Below are 16797 nucleotides of genomic sequence, written 5' to 3'. Positions count from 1 at the left end.
AAAGAAAGAAAGAAATTGACCAACAAAACCTAACAGAAGCCACTGTTGGCACAAGATGCACCAGCAAAATTGGGAAGTTTGGTGTCTGTTTTTACAGCAAGACAAACACATAGATAGAAGTGTAGGCACTTATTTCAGAGGCCATTTAATGCCATTTTGTGCATGTAGGTCGCATGATTTGACAAGAAGTAGTTTGGAATGAGCAACCTAGAAACTAAGGGGGTCTGCATCTTCAGAAACTGCTGCTGGAATGAGCTACAGAACTCTGGAGACCACTAGGGTCCCTTCTGAGAGGGTGGCTAGTTCCAGGGCAGATCATGTTCATTGGTGGAGGAGCAATGAACAAAAACAAAGGAACAACAACAAGAAACCATTTCTTGGCCCTATTCAGCTTAGCTAGACCAAATGGTATTGGTGCGTGTGAATGATTGCAACTATGAGCATCAAGCATTTGTCTCTTACAGGTGCCAGCTAGAAAATTATCTTTTGTCCCCTTAGAATTCCCCAGGGTGACTTATGAGACCAGTAGAGGCTCTGTGTAGTGACAATTGACTAGAAGACTGACATTTCCTAACGCAACCTCCGATGAGAGGCAACGGCATTACTAGGCTATAAGGAGACAGGAACTCCACACCAGGACTCCAGGTAAGTTGAACAATTTGGTTGACTGTAGTGTTTTTGTATAGATCAGAGATACTCAAAGAGTATATGGTAGTCCAACTCTGAGCTTCTTTGTTCCTTGGTCGAATGCTAGGTGGATCCCCCAAAGACTTTCTCACAATCACCTGAAACCTAAGATTTCCAATTCCCAGACTTCTGTGGAAAACCATTTCGGATCTAGAACAGACATCCTCTAGAAAGTTCCTGATTAGAACTCCCATCCCCATGAGTCTCATGTATGTCCTGGTTCAACTTGCTGCATACTCATTTGGTAGTTATACCAATGAAAATAACAAAGTGTTAGAGTAATGTATCTTTTATGATGAAAAGCAACTGAGATATGAATGCTTTACCAAATCCCTTAGCTCAGGTTTTCCAATTCTACTTCAGGGCTGTCATGTCTCCTCCTTTTAAGAGTTGCCAAGAAATTCACCACACACTTTCCATAGGGGCACCTGGCTGGCTCAGTCCATTAAAAGGCTTCGTTAAGGGAATCCCTGGGTGGCTCAGCGGTTTAGTACCTGCCTTTGGCACAGGGCGAGATCCTGGAGTCCCGGGATCGAGTCCCACGTCAGGCTCCCTGCATGGAGCCTGCTTCTCTCTCTGCCTGTGTCTCTGCCTCTCTCTCTCTCCTCTGTGTCTTTCATGAATAAATAAATAAGATCTTATAAAAATAAGGCTTCTTTAGCTCAGGTCAGGATTCAGGGGCCTTGGGGTTGCCCTGCCTCCAGCTCTCTGCTCAGCAGGGAGTCTACTTCTCCCCCTTCCTCTGTCTCCACCCCCATTTGTGTTCTCTCACACTCAAATAAATAAAAATCTTTTAAAAACAACCAACAGTTTTCATAACTGTTTATTCATTCCTTTGGATATCTCTTCCCTTGCAGTCCACTCTATCTACCGAGGAAAACTGAATTTATGTCGTAATTAAACTATGATGAGAATTTGAGGGCTCCAGTGTGTTGAGGATGATCTGGGCCATAGTCTACTAAAAATTCCTGACCTGGGAGAACCACCTCAAAGGGACCACAAAATTAAATCAGAAACGTGTACTGAAACCTGTATTCTGGCATTGTGGGAGTCAGTGAGGGAACAACAAACATGACATTGCGGTGTTCATGGAGTAGAGGCGAGTTTAATGCCACATTTAGGGTGAGCACAAAGGGCCTACGGAGTCATGTAAAAATAAGGGTAGTGACTCAGGGATGGATGCACAGGAAGAAGCAATATCAAAGCTAAAACTTAACGAGTAGGGGTTAGCCAGTGAGAGGGAGAGAAGCACATTCCAAAAAGAAGGGATAGTGTATCAGTGAGGATCCAAACAAGAGACAAACCACTTAGTAATTTCAACAGGGAACGTTTAATATAAAAAATGATGAACTATAACAGGAGATCAACTATAAAGATGAGAAAAGAAATCCAAATACCCTAAGGTGCAAGATTACCCAAGAAAGGTTACCCAAATGGGTAAATCCCAAGGCTGGGATTCAGGTCTCATTGAAGGAGATGTCGGAACTGCAGTCAGAGTTGCCCGGCCAAAGCTAGTCCGTGCTACTCAGCATGCAAACAGGAACTACCCTTCAGGAGTGCAGGGAGTCCTGTCTGATAAATGGATGTATAGGGAGGGTCAGGGAACAATGAGCCCACCGACCAGCAGAGCAGTGCAAGGCCTCCAGTGTATCATATGCACATGCAGAAGGATGCAACAAACCCCGTAGGGATACAGCAGAGTTAAGACTAAGGACTGGATGCAGAGAGTGAGTAGGGTGTCAACAGCATTTGCTAGGGGCATGGTATCCATTTTAGAAAGGTCACTGGCTGAGGCCCGGACTGCATGCTCTGGAGTGCACAGCTGGGAAGAGTACTTCTGATGCTGGTGAAGCGGGGGCGGCAAGGGAGGAAGAGAAAGGAAGGAGATAGGAAGAAGAGAAGAAGAAGGAGAGGAGGAGGAGAAGGAGACGGAGAACACAAAGACGATGAAGATGAAGATGAAAGAAGACGAAGAAGAAGAAGAAGGGAAGCAAACCGGAACATGGGCCAGGGCCAGCGCTCAATCTCCAGGCTAACAGGAACAACCCTCTGGGACACAAATGAGTTGAGGTTGGTAATTGGATGCGCAGAGGAAGTCAGACATACAGGACTCAAACTTCTCTGCCATCCATCGTGCTTCAATCACACCTTCTTTAGCAACTTTGGACCCCCCCTCCCAAGTTAGCCCTTCTCATTACTATCTCATCATCATTTAGTAATTCTTTATATTTACTTCCACTGTTTAAAATACTATGTCATATCTGTCTTCCGATTGGACCCAGACTAATATAGAGGCCAGGGAGTTGCACTCTTTGGATTTGTCTTCTAGAGGATCTACCATAGAGAGCACAGTTGAACTGCAGCTCAAAATGTAGACAGCTGCTACATTTTCATATCCACCGTAGCACTCACACCAAGGCCTTGTGTCTCTGCTAGGCTGTGTCCAGCCAATGACTTAGCACAGAAGGAATACTAAAACCAAGTCATTTCTGTCTCCCGTAGGACCCCTCTACAGGCAAGCTTCTGATGGGGACTCAAGATCAGAAAACCCCGAGGGCCTGTGCTCTGATTCTCCAACAGGGGCTTGCCCTGAGATCCACGGTACAACTTTTCCCCACCACTGACACCATGAATAGCATAGGGTCTACTGGATCCTGCGACCAAAGCAGTGAGGACTCCTAAGCACAGCCTGCACCTGCTGCACAATTCATCTGCTCTGAGACCACTGAAGTCTTGCATTCCTTAGTTTCACCAAGGTGTATGGATGAAATGAGTACTCAATGTAGGACAAGGTTTCCCAACCTTGTACCATGGACATGGTGGATTGTTGTGGAGGCCTCTCTTGGGTATGTTTATCAGCACTCCTGACATCGACCCACTAGATGCCAGCAACATCCTCAGTTGTGAGGATCGGAAATGTCTCCAGACGAATCTATTGTTAGCAGTGTCTATAGCTAATAATACTGCATTGTATACTTAAACTTTGCTAAGAGGGTAGAGCTTATGTTAAGTGTTCTTACCAATTAATTAATTAATTAATTAATGAGACCAGGAAGAGACTTTGGGAGGTGATGGGTAGGACTATGGCTTTAAGGCATTGATGATTTCACAGAGGTCTATACTTATCCACAAACTCACTGAATTCGATACATTAAGTATGTACAGCTTTTGACATGTCAAAAAACAGGTCTCCAGACACTGCCAAATGCTCCCTGAGGAGCAGAATTCTTCTCCCACCACCCCACCCCCAACGCATTGAGAATTAGTGGCGTAAAATATGCTACCTCCAGAACCCAAAGAGGTCTCCCAGTTTCTGTCTTTGTGAAAAGGTATTCAAAATGTGGCAATTTTTCTTTCACTCCTGCGAGAATATCCTGGCATGCCCACTGGATGCCTCAAAACTTCACGGATATGTCAATTCATGCCGTCTTACCAAGGGCCCAAAGCGTTATAGCCTCTTACTGATCCTCATGTCAAATTAGCATAGTGTCAATATGATAGGCCAATGAGATATTCTGGGGATGTTCAAATGGTCTAGCTCCATGAGTTAATAAAACGCTGAGGCAAATTAAATGAATGAACACTTTGCCTATACTCTATGAATATGAACTATTTCTGATTCACTAGCGGACTAGAAAAGAATGCATTTGCCAAATCAGTGGTGACACATACCATGTACCTGACGTCTTATCAATCTGTTCTGGAAGCAATAAGAGGCGCACAATAACTATGACTGGAATTACTCTTTGTTTAAGTTGACAGTAACTACAGATATTTGCCACAATCTATCCTGTCTCTGAATGGGCCAGACTAGTGAATTAAGCAGAAATGTGATAGAGCTCACCAGCCTTTCATCCTTTAGCACTATCCCACTGCACCTCTGCTAGGATGCAGGGTTGTTTTTGGTATACCCTACCAAATGAAGGCTTGGAGACAGTTTCAGAGGTTTCTGCTTGGACTCTCTAAATTTTTTTTTCTCAGTTATATTTCCTTATTCAGGAGAGACACAGAAAGAAAGGCAGAGACATAGGCAGAGGGAGAAGCAGGCTCCCTGCTGGGAGCCCTATGTGGGGCTCAATTCCCGGACTCTGGCATCAAGCTCTGAGCTAAAAAAGAAAAAACTCACAATTTCAACAAGAAACACTTTTAGCTACTGTAAAATCATACAGAAAAAAAAAAAACTATTGCAAATGACATCAATCTATATTACAAAGGATTCTGAATTATACTATACAATGTTCTTCACCTTGTCCTGTCAGAGTAATTGTTTTCTACCTAACCGATCACATGCTGACATTTTTCACTATACTTATAAATACTCTTCTTATTAAGTTAAACTTTCCGCCTTGAGAAACTGTTACCACTCTTTACCAAATACTAAGATTCACAAAAAAAAAACCTTACCTTTTAGCGTAGTCAACTGCATTTATATTTGCTTTTTCTACTAAAAATGCCACCATTTTCTCTTTTTTTTCATTTATAGCAAGTAAAAGCGGTGTGAGGCCATCCTGTAGGAGTGCAAACAAAATTTATAATTTACAAAATTACATATTTGGATAATGAATCGTAAAAATTCTGAACGATCCTGTAACTTAAACATGTAACATAGAAAGTAAATAAAATTAGCCCTTTCGTTCTCAGCCCTCCATGGTTTCACCAGCTGCTCCTTCTTTTTAAAATACTGCTTTCTCACGGAGCGTGGGTGGCTCAGTTGGTCAAGCATCTGCCTTCAGCTCATCAGCTCAGGTCATGATCCCAGGGTCTCAGGATGGAGTCCCACCTTGGGCTCCCTCTGCAGCAAAGAGTCAGCTTCTCCCTCTCCCTCTGCCCCTCCCCTCCACTCATGCTCTCTCCTGCTTGCTCACTCTCTGTCTCTCTCAAAAACATAAAGTCTTTTTAAAAACTAAAATAAAAATAATAAAATAGACCTCCTCTTCCTCTTCAACAGATTACCTGCAGTCATTCCACAAACTCGCTTCAAACATTGCCTGGCTCCAAGAATCTTTGCTTCTCTCACAATATATATCATGGTATACCCTAGTTATTTTCTTCTGCACCATCTAAACCAAAAGATTCTAGAGGGGAGGGGTTATTTTTTATCTCTGTATCTCCACTCTCTAAAACACAGTAGTAAATATTTAAAGTATCGTTACTGATTTTAATGGATATCTCCGGAGTAGTGTTTCTTCAATTATATTCCAAAGAACACATGATTTGCAAGAGATACTGTGCCCCAAAAGAAAGATTCAATGATCATCTATGTTTGTGAAACATTACAAAACTGCACTATACATCTAGCACAAATGAACCCCATTTACATTTGCTTGTCCCCATTTGACAATTCCTTCTTTTGTAGCAAACATTAATACTTGAGAAACAAGAGTTCCCAGGGATATAGTTTTAAGAACTTTCCAATAAAGGTAAGGGTTTTCTCCAGGTTGTACAAACTTGCTGGATTCTCATCTATCAATGGTATGGGGATCCCAGATGTCAACATAAAACACTCCAGCTCCAAATGAGTCACTAAGGAGATGGACTCTGAATGAAAAGAGCTAGGTTTCAGGGCAGCTGGGTTGTGCAGGCAGTTGAGGGACGCTTGGTTTTGTCTCAGGTGTGATCTCAGGGTCGTGGGATCCAGCCCCACATTGGATTCGGGGCTCCCCTGGCACTGAGCACCAAGTCTGTTTAAGACACTCTCTCTCCCTCTCCCTCTCCACCTCCCCCACCCCCACAAGCCTGTGCATGTGTGTGCTGTCTCTCTAAAATGCATAAAGAAACCTTTTAAAAATTAAAAAGAAAAGTAAATAAATAAAAATAAAAGAAAGAAGCTTCAAATGAATTTTGACCACTTAATACTAAATAATCTTTGGTTAAGGTGGGCCCACAATGAGATGAGCACTCGGTGTTATTCTTTATGTCGGCAAATTGAACTCCAATAAAAAATTGTGGGTTTTTTTGTTTAAAATAAAAAATAAGAACAATAAAATATTAAAAATAAATAACTAAATAAATAGTCCTTGGACTTTCTCCTATTATACCATGATAAAGTTTTTTCTTAACTGTTAGAAAGCTCAGTATGAGATTTTTCTCATTTTTACCCTTTTATTCAAATTCAGTTCCATACAACATACTATTAGTTTCAGAGGTAGAAGTCAGTGGTTCCTCAGTCTTATGTAACACCCAGGACTCATTCCATCATGTGCCCTCCTTAATGTCCATCACCCAGTTATCCCATCCTTCCACTCCACCCCTCCAGTGACCTTCAGTTTGGCTCCTATGATTAAGAGTCTCTTAGGCTTTGTCTCCCTCAGTCTCTCTGGTTTAAGTTTTTCTCTTCTTCCCCTTCTCCGCTGTCTTGTTTCTTAAGTTCCACATATGAATGAGATCATATGATAATTGTCTTTCTCTGACTGACTCAGGGTATTATGCTAAGTGAAATATGTCAATGAGATTTTATTCTCAACTATACTCATTCTGAGAACCTAATGCACATCTACTTCTAAAAAAACCGGTTTGTATTCTAGTTTCTATTATCATTGCTATTTATGATTATTTATAATTTAGACTAAGTGTAAATCAGAAATGAAAATGTCATGACTTACCAATAAAAATTCTAATACTAGATGAGCACTGGGTGTTTACATGTTGGGAAACTGAGATTAAGTAAAAACTATTAATCACAAATTCTAATACTGCTTTATACGGATTATTTTTAGTATAATAAAAGCTACTATGTAAATTGAGTATTTAGGGAATAATACCAAGGAGAAAGAGAATACTGTCCGGAATATGCATAATCTATCCAAGTAGAACCAGGATTAACCTCACATGGCTTACAAATATTCCAAAAGGTACATGATTACTGTACATATATAGAAAAAATGTTTGTAAAAAAAACGACTTTCAATTCCTAACTTAGAAAATTCATCCCGAGGCACCTGGGTGACTCAGAGGGTGAACATCATGATCCCAGGGTCCTGGGATCGAGCCCATATCAGGGTCCCCATAGAGAACCTGCTTCCCCCTGTGCCTAGCTCTCTGCCTCTCTCTGTGTGTCTCTCATCAATTACTGAATAAAGTAATGAAAAAAATAAGGTGACAAAGAAACAGAAAATTCAATCCCAATCCTAAGAAATTAACATAAAATACAAAATATATATTATAAATTAATATGGAGTGTCTTGAAAATCTTGAAATCTTTGTCAACATATACCATAAAACAGTAATTGTAAACTCAATGGTTATGGAGGCAAAGCAGGTGACACGAGTCAGTGAAGACCCTAGGCGGGGACACGAGCAAACTGGAGACACATGCCTCCTATAAAGGGACAGCCTCTGCACAGCATACCAAACAGCAGCATGGGCTCAAGGTACCAGAAGTGATCTGTAAGAAAAGCTCAAAATCCAGAGTTCTACATGGGTGCCATAATTTTAAATGTTAGCTCAACTGACAGTGGAAACTAAATACATCCAGGGGCTACATTTAGTCTATAGCCTACTTGTGTTTTTCTATTTGCTGTGACTGTTTCCAATGGCCGTGCGTAAAACAAACACTTGGACATCAAACCTTTCCTAAAGCATCAGGATCATGTTTTACCAACAAATTAGGCCCCACCTTCTAAGGAAAATTGCTGTGAAGACTCATTAACACCTACTGTCAGAATTTTCCAATGCTTGTTTCAACTACAATCTATTTGTATTTACTTCCCTCACATTGCTAACCGAACAGACAGGAGTTCAGAGGAATGCTGAAGCAAAGTTATTAAAACAATTACCATCTATATTGTCACTAACTACATGCTGAATGTTTAACACAGTAGTGATTATGCACTATGCCAGGGCCCTATGAATTTGAAAGACATCCTAAGATAGTCTATCGTACAGCTTCAACTAAAGAAGAAGGTTCACGGATTTCTACTGCTGCAATTGGGAAAACCCTGCTTGTAATAATCAGAATGGTAGCAAAACACGTAAAATCTTTAAAGGGTCAGACTCTACTTATTAAAAGACTACTCATAAAGACTTCCCATCTGGGTGCCGGTGAATGACTGATAGTTGGAAGAAAAGGTAATTATTTTTCAAGCCAACGAGATGACCAATAATTTTCATCTGTAATTCTCAAAGAGATACAGACAGATGAAAGGCTAATGTTGGAGAGAGTGGAAGGAAGTAGCCAGTATCCAACTTCAGTTAAATCTCTTCCAGAGATTTAATATTTTTACATCTCTAAATTTGTATATGTATACCTACCCATTCAGTAGTTGTTAGCCAAGAGTTGTAACAGAATCTCAAAACCCTATTTCCAAATTTCTGCGTACACACGTTATTGGATTCACTCCATCGAAATCTTCACGGGACAGTTTAGGCTTGTAAATTCTTTTAAATTCCCTAGTTGACTGTGATTCACCAGCACAAGTCTAGCTGAGAACTAGTACAGTACACAACCATGCCAGTCTCCTCTTTCACCTATGTGGCCAATTCTCCCTATCACTTGAGGATTCAGCCAAAAACAGAAATGAGTCACTTATCAAACCTGCATTCAATTTCCATGGCTAGAGGTAGAACAAGGTCTAGTAAACTCAAAATGCAACTTGATTCCATTATTTACACACTCCTTACTTCCTTCCCATCAAGACATTCTAGATTTGCAAGAAGAGTTTAGACTCGTATCTAAGTGGCTATAGCTGCAAAATACTATACTGTGTTCTTTCCTCTGCTTGTCCACTTTTTGTTTTTTTTTTAAGATTTCTATTTATTTATTCATGAGAGTCTGAGAGAGAGAGAGAGACAGGCAGAGACACAGGCAGAGGGAGAAGCAGGCTCCTCCATTCAAGGAGTGCCATGTGGGACTCGATTCGGGAGACCATGGGATCATGCCCTGAGCCGAAGGCATATGCTCAATCACTGAGCCACACAGGCGTCCCTTTTCGTGCCCATTCAACCACCAGTTTACTGCCAACTGATGTCCTTAGAGTCCTCCTAGAATTGATCTCTATATAAGTTTACAACACACTCACGGGTTCGTAAAGTAAGAATTATTATCCCTGAAAATTGAAGACTCCTTACCTAAACATAAACACTAAAGAAAAACAAACACAATCCAAAAACCTTGTCTTGATATTTCCCCTCACTTGCCAAATGTCTAAATCGCTCTGCATGTTCCTGACTGCTTTCTCCTTTTCCCCTCTTTTGTCCCTCTTAAGTCAAGGCTGATAAAAGATAAACTCCGACCGTGTTAATAAATCACTTTTTGATCAAATAGGAACTTCTCAACAGCAGCAAGATTTGATATTGTAAAATACACTTGTTTTCTGTTTTAAGTCAAAGCCTATTTCCAAGGCAAATTTTGCTTTCCTCTGTTGTTTGACACTAAATAAGAAACAAACTGGGTGAGAAAACATTTTTGAAAATAAAGTTTCAGAACACATTCTGTGTTCTCATAAATATTTGCCATAAATACATAAAAGAAACTTGCCTTCTCTAATGCTTCTTTAAAGGTATCATTATTTAGGGGCAACTGAGTGGCTCAGTCCGTTGAGCATCTGACTCTTGGTCTTAACTCAGGTGATGATCAGAGTTACAAGATCCAGCGCTGCGACAGACTCAGCGCAAAGTCTACTTCAGATTCTTACTCTCTTTCTTTTCCCTCTGCCCCCACAACACCCCCTGCTTGTACATGCTCGCTCACTTCCCCCCAAAAAATAAAATCTCACGGCTGAGTAATACTCCATTGCGGACATATACCACAGATTACTCAACAATTAGAAACAATAAATACCCACCATCTGCTTCAACATGGATGCAACTGGAGGGTATTATGCTGAGTGAAGTAAGGCAATCGGAGAAGGACAAACATTACATGGTCTCATTCATACGGGGAATAGAAAAGAGTGAAAGGGAATAAAGAGGAAAGCAGAGAAAACGAGTGGGAAATATCAGTGAGGGGGACAGAACATGAGAGACTCCTAACTCTGGGAACCAAACAAGGGATGGTGGAAAGGGAGGTGGGTGGGGGGTTGGGGTGACTGGGTGACGGGCACCAAGGGGGGGGCACTTGACGGGATGAGCACTGGGTGCTGTGCTCTTTGTTGGCAAACTGAACCCCAACTAAAAAAATTTTTAAAAAGAAAAAACTAAAAGATAAAATAAGTACATAAACCCCAGAGTGTGAGGTGAAAAAATAAATAAATAAAAAGCTTAATTAAAAAAAGGAAGGCAGGAAGGAAGAAGTATTATGGTAAGCCTGGGGGGCTCAGTGGGTCAAGCATCTCTCTCTGGTTATGGTCACGATCCCACTCCTGACATCAAGCCCCGTGCATCAGGCTACCTGGCTCAGTGGGAAGGCCTCTTCTTCCCCTACCTCTGCCTTTCCTCCCTACTCATGTTTGCTCTCTCTCATATAAATACAATCTTCAAAAATAAAAAGTGTTGTTATTTAAAGCAAAAGCTTAGACAGTTATTTCAAAATATTTTCATCCAGGAAATGCTTGAGCTTCCAAATATGAAAAATCGACCCTATCTATGGCACACAACAGTGTTTCTGCAAGGGCAGTGACTGAATGTAATGCACGTCAAAGAAAGCACAGGAGACTGGCAAGTGTGGTCATCACCAGCTCCCCATGCACACCTACCACCCCACTGAGGAACTACATAGGCTGAGCAGGAGCTACTCTCCGGAATGGGAGGCCTCACCGTGGTACATGGCTGGCAGAGTGGCTACCAGCACAAGCAGATACCACCTGTAGGATGTCATGACCTGATCCCCCTGCTCTCATCTTCTGAACCTTAGGGCCTAGAGTGCCCAAGGCCTATTACAACCTGCTGCTTTCTCCTCCCATTTACATTCACCCAAGCTACTCCTCTGGGTCACGGTCTCCTACTCATCCCCAGAAGCATCCATTTCCTAAGCCCCTGCACACCTTTCGGCCTCCATCATCACCACACTCCCCTCTAGGCCTTCAATCCTTTGTGGGCTCTGAGGGTACCATCTACTCCCAGGCACAAAGGGGAAGATTTTCTTTCTGGGGTGGAAAGGTTGCTAGCAGACAAAATGTTGCCTTTCTACAGGCATTACTTTTCTCTTTCCCTGCCCCTGCCTTAGTTTTCCAGTTGTTTCCAGGATGACAGGACCTGCTGTATAAAATTCAGTGCCGATGTCTTCATATATATATGTACATATACAAAGAAAACATTTGCAGCTATTTTTATTTACTTATTTATTTATTTATAATATAAAATACGTTGTAAAAAAAAAAGTTGACCTGTACCTTGTTTCTGATCTCCATATTTACTTTCTTTAAAAGTAGTTTCTGTGCTATTGTGACATTGTCCCCTAATGCTGCATAATGGAGAGCAGTGTTGCCCTTGATGTCTTTTAGATCAGGATTAGCACCATGTTTCAGCAGAATATCTACACATGCCTCATCTTGGGATTGTACAGCCTGTGAGCATTACAACAAGAAACAGAATGTAAATTCTGGGAACTGAAAGGAAACATGCCACAAGTTTCACCAATGAGTTATGTTTAAATGCAACAAATGTTCATTCCAAGGACTTCAATCCAATCCATCTCAGGCAGATATACCTGTCACCACGCACCTTCAGTAGAGCGGTCGTGTTTTCAACATCACGGAGGTTTAGCTGGCATTTCCGATCTACCAGGAGCTTCACCATATCTTCATGGCCATTGGCACAGGCCAAGTGGAGACAACTCCTGTGAGTGTGAAAGGGCTTGTCAGGATTACAGTGTACCTTTTCAAAAATTGCTAATCAATTCATAGAATTGTAAATGTTAAATACTGCTTATTCTCATGACTCCAAAACAAAGAATTAGTTTACTTCAGACTTCTCTGTCCCACCTTCTCATTACTATCTCATCATCATTTAGTAATTTTTTATATTTACTTCCACTGTTTAAAATACTACGTCATATCTGTCTTCCGATTGGACCCAGACTAATATAGAGGCCAGGGAGTTGCACTCTTTGGATTTGTCTTCTAGAGGATCTACCATAGAGAGCACAGTTGAACTGCAGCTCAAAATGTAGACAGCTGCTACATTTTCATATCCACCGTAGCACTCACACCAAGGCCTTGTGTCTCTGCTAGGCTGTGTCCAGCCAATGACTTAGCACAGAAGGAATACAAGTCATTTCTGTCTCCCGTAGGACCCCTCTACAGGCAAGCTTCTGATGGGGACTCAAGATCAGAAAACCCCGAGGGCCTGTGCTCTGATTCTCCAACAGGGGCTTGCCCTGAGATCCACGGTACAACTTTTCCCCACCACTGACACCATGAATAGCATAGGGTCTACTGGATCCTGCGACCAAAGCAGTGAGGACTCCTAAGCACAGCCTGCACCTGCTGCACAATTCATCTGCTCTGAGACCACTGAAGTCTTGCATTCCTTAGTTTCACCAAGGTGTATGGATGAAACGAGTACTCAATGTAGGACAAGGTTTCCCAACCTTGTACCATGGACATGGTGGATTGTTGTGGAGGCCTCTCTTGGGTATGTTTACCAGCACTCCTGACATCGACCCACTAGATGCCAGCAACATCCTCAGTTGTGAGGATCGGAAATGTCTCCAGACGAATCTATTGTTAGCAGTGTCTATAGCTAATAATACTGCATTGTATACTTAAACTTTGCTAAGAGGGTAGAGCTTATGTTAAGTGTTCTTACCAATTAATTAATTAATTAATTAATTAATGAGACCAGGAAGAGACTTTGGGAGGTGATGGGTAGGACTATGGCTTTAAGGCATTGATGATTTCACAGAGGTCTATACTTATCCACAAACTCACTGAATTCGATACATTAAGTATGTACAGCTTTTGACATGTCAAAAAACAGGTCTCCAGACACTGCCAAATGCTCCCTGAGGAGCAGAATTCTTCTCCCACCACCCCACCCCCAACGCATTGAGAATTAGTGGCGTAAAATATGCTACCTCCAGAACCCAAAGAGGTCTCCCAGTTTCTGTCTTTGTGAAAAGGTATTCAAAATGTGGCAATTTTTCTTTCACTCCTGCGAGAATATCCTGGCATGCCCACTGGATGCCTCAAAACTTCATGGATATGTCAATTCATGCCGTCTTACCAAGGGCCCAAAGCGTTATAGCCTCTTACTGATCCTCATGTCAAATTAGCATGGTGTCAATATGATAGGCCAATGAGATATTCTGGGGATGTTCAAATGGTCTAGCTCCATGAGTTAATAAAACGCTGAGGCAAATTAAATGAATGAACACTTTGCCTATACTCTATGAATATGAACTATTTCTGATTCACTAGCGGACTAGAAAAGAATGCATTTGCCAAATCAGTGGTGACACATACCATGTACCTGACGTCTTATCAATCTGTTCTGGAAGCAATAAGAGGCGCACAATAACTATGACTGGAATTACTCTTTAAGTTGACAGTAACTACAGATATTTGCCACAATCTATCCTGTCTCTGAATGGGCCAGACTAGTGAATCAAGCAGAAATGTGATAGAGCTCACCAGCCTTTCATCCTTTAGCACTATCCCACTGCACCTCTGCTAGGATGCAGGGTTGTTTTTGGTATACCCTACCAAATGAAGGCTTGGAGACAGTTTCAGAGGTTTCTGCTTGGACTCTCTAAATTTTTTTTTCTCAGTTATATTTCCTTATTCAGGAGAGACACAGAAAGAAAGGCAGAGACATAGGCAGAGGGAGAAGCAGGCTCCCTGCTGGGAGCCCTATGTGGGGCTCAATTCCCGGACTCTGGCATCAAGCTCTGAGCTAAAAAAGAAAAAAACTCACAATTTCAACAAGAAACACTTTTAGCTACTGTAAAATCATACAGAAAAAAAAAACTATTGCAAATGACATCAATCTATATTACAAAGGATTCTGAATTATACTATACAATGTTCTTCACCTTGTCCTGTCAGAGTAATTGTTTTCTACCTAACCGATCACATGCTGACATTTTTCACTATACTTATAAATACTCTTCTTATTAATAAGTTAAACTTTCTGCCTTGAGAAATTGTTACCACTCTCGACCAAATACTAAGATTCACCAAAAAAAAAAAAAAAAAAAAAAAACCTTACCTGTTAGTGTAGTCAACTGCATTTATATTTGCTTTTTCTACTAAAAATGCCACCATTTTCTCTTTTTTTTCATTTACAGCAACTAGAAGCGGTGTGAGGCCATCCTGTAGGAGTGCAAACAAAATTTATAATTTACAAAATTACATATTTGGATAATGAATCGTAAAAATTCTGAACAATCCTGTAACTTAAACATGTAACATAGAAAGTAAATAAAATTAGCCCTTTCGTTCTCAGCCCTCCATGGTTTCACCAGCTGCTCCTTCTTTTAAAATACTGCTTTCTCACGGAGCGTGGGTGGCTCAGTTGGTCAAGCATCTGCCTTCAGCTCATCAGCTCAGGTCATGATCCCAGGGTCTCAGGATGGAGTCCCACCTTGGGCTCCCTCTGCAGCAAAGAGTCAGCTTCTCCCTCTCCCTCTGCCCCTCCCCTCCACTCATGCTCTCTCCTGCTTGCTCACTCTCTGTCTCTCTCAAAAACATAAAGTCTTTTTAAAAACTAAAATAAAAATAATAAAATAGACCTCCTCTTCCTCTTCAACAGATTACCTGCAGTCATTCCACAAACTCGCTTCAAACATTGCCTGGCTCCAAGAATCTTTGCTTCTCTCACAATATATATCATGGTATACCCTAGTTATTTTCTTCTGCACCATCTAAACCAAAAGATTCTAGAGGGGAGGGGTTATTTTTTATCTCTGTATCTCCACTCTCTAAAACACAGTAGTAAATATTTAAAGTATCGTTACTGATTTTAATGGATATCTCCGGAGTAGTGTTTCTTCAATTATATTCCAAAGAACACATGATTTGCAAGAGATACTGTGCCCCAAAAGAAAGATTCAATGATCATCTATGTTTGTGAAACATTACAAAACTGCACTATACATCTAGCACAAATGAACCCCATTTACATTTGCTTATCCCCATTTGACAATTCCTTCTTTTGTAGCAAACATTAATACTTGAGAAACAAGAGTTCCCAGGGATATAGTTTTAAGAACTTTCCAATAAAGGTAAGGGTTTTCTCCAGGTTGTACAAACTTGCTGGATTCTCATCTATCAATGGTATGGGGATCCCAGATGTCAACATAAAACACTCCAGCTCCAAATGAGTCACTAAGGAGATGGACTCTGAATGAAAAGAGCTAGGTTTCAGGGCAGCTGGGTTGTGCAGGCAGTTGAGGGACGCTTGGTTTTGTCTCAGGTGTGATCTCAGGGTCGTGGGATCCAGCCCCACATTGGATTCGGGGCTCCCCTGGCACTGAGCACCAAGTCTGTTTAAGACACTCTCTCTCCCTCTCCCTCTCCACCTCCCCCACCCCCACAAGCCTGTGCATGTGTGTGCTGTCTCTCTAAAATGCATAAAGAAACCTTTTAAAAATTAAAAAGAAAAGTAAATAAATAAAAATAAAAGAAAGAAGCTTCAAATGAATTTTGACCACTTAATACTAAATAATCTTTGGTTAAGGTGGGCCCACAATGAGATGAGCACTCGGTGTTATTCTTTATGTCGGCAAATTGAACTCCAATAAAAAATTGTGGGTTTTTTTTGTTTAAAATAAAAAATAAGAACAATAAAATATTAAAAATAAATAACTAAATAAATAGTCCTTGGACTTTCTCCTATTATACCATGATAAAGTTTTTTCTTAACTGTTAGAAAGCTCAGTATGAGATTTTTCTCATTTTTACCCTTTTATTCAAATTCAGTTCCATACAACATACTATTAGTTTCAGAGGTAGAAGTCAGTGGTTCCTCAGTCTTATGTAACACCCAGGACTCATTCCATCATGTGCCCTCCTTAATGTCCATCACCCAGTTATCCCATCCTTCCACTCCACCCCTCCAGTGACCTTCAGTTTGGCTCCTATGATTAAGAGTCTCTTAGGCTTTGTCTCCCTCAGTCTCTCTGGTTTAAGTTTTTCTCTTCTTCCCCTTCTCCTCTGTCTTGTTTCTTAAGTTCCACATATGAATGAGATCATATGATAATTGTCTTTCTCTGACTGACTCAGGGTATTATGC

The 16797-nt window shown here is 41.1% G+C and overlaps 1 protein-coding gene across 7 annotated transcripts in view; it reads right to left on the bottom strand.

Annotated features, from left to right (window-relative positions):
• Positions 1–2880: 2880 nt before the first annotated feature.
• Positions 2881–16797, bottom strand: part of LOC119878699 (ankyrin repeat domain-containing protein 7-like) — a 60823-nt gene continuing 46906 nt past the window's right edge. For all 7 annotated transcript variants that reach the window (XM_038589283.1, XM_038589282.1, XM_038589286.1 and 4 more), the window contains 5 exons: positions 14773–14876; positions 12286–12400; positions 11955–12128; positions 5092–5195; positions 2881–4793 (listed from right to left, as the gene is read on the bottom strand). In XM_038589283.1, coding sequence (XP_038445211.1) covers positions 4751–4793; positions 5092–5195; positions 11955–12128; positions 12286–12400; positions 14773–14876 — 540 coding nt within the window. In that variant the 3' untranslated portion in view covers positions 2881–4750. The remainder of the gene's footprint in view (positions 4794–5091; positions 5196–11954; positions 12129–12285; positions 12401–14772; positions 14877–16797) is intronic.

The sequence above is a fragment of the Canis lupus genome, unplaced genomic scaffold, assembly GCF_011100685.1.
Source record: "Canis lupus familiaris isolate Mischka breed German Shepherd unplaced genomic scaffold, alternate assembly UU_Cfam_GSD_1.0 chrUn_S1836H2033, whole genome shotgun sequence".
Classification (NCBI taxonomy): Eukaryota; Metazoa; Chordata; class Mammalia; order Carnivora; family Canidae; genus Canis; species Canis lupus.
The sequence above is the reverse complement of the archived record's forward strand: the minus strand, read 5'-3'. Positions and strand labels throughout refer to the sequence as shown.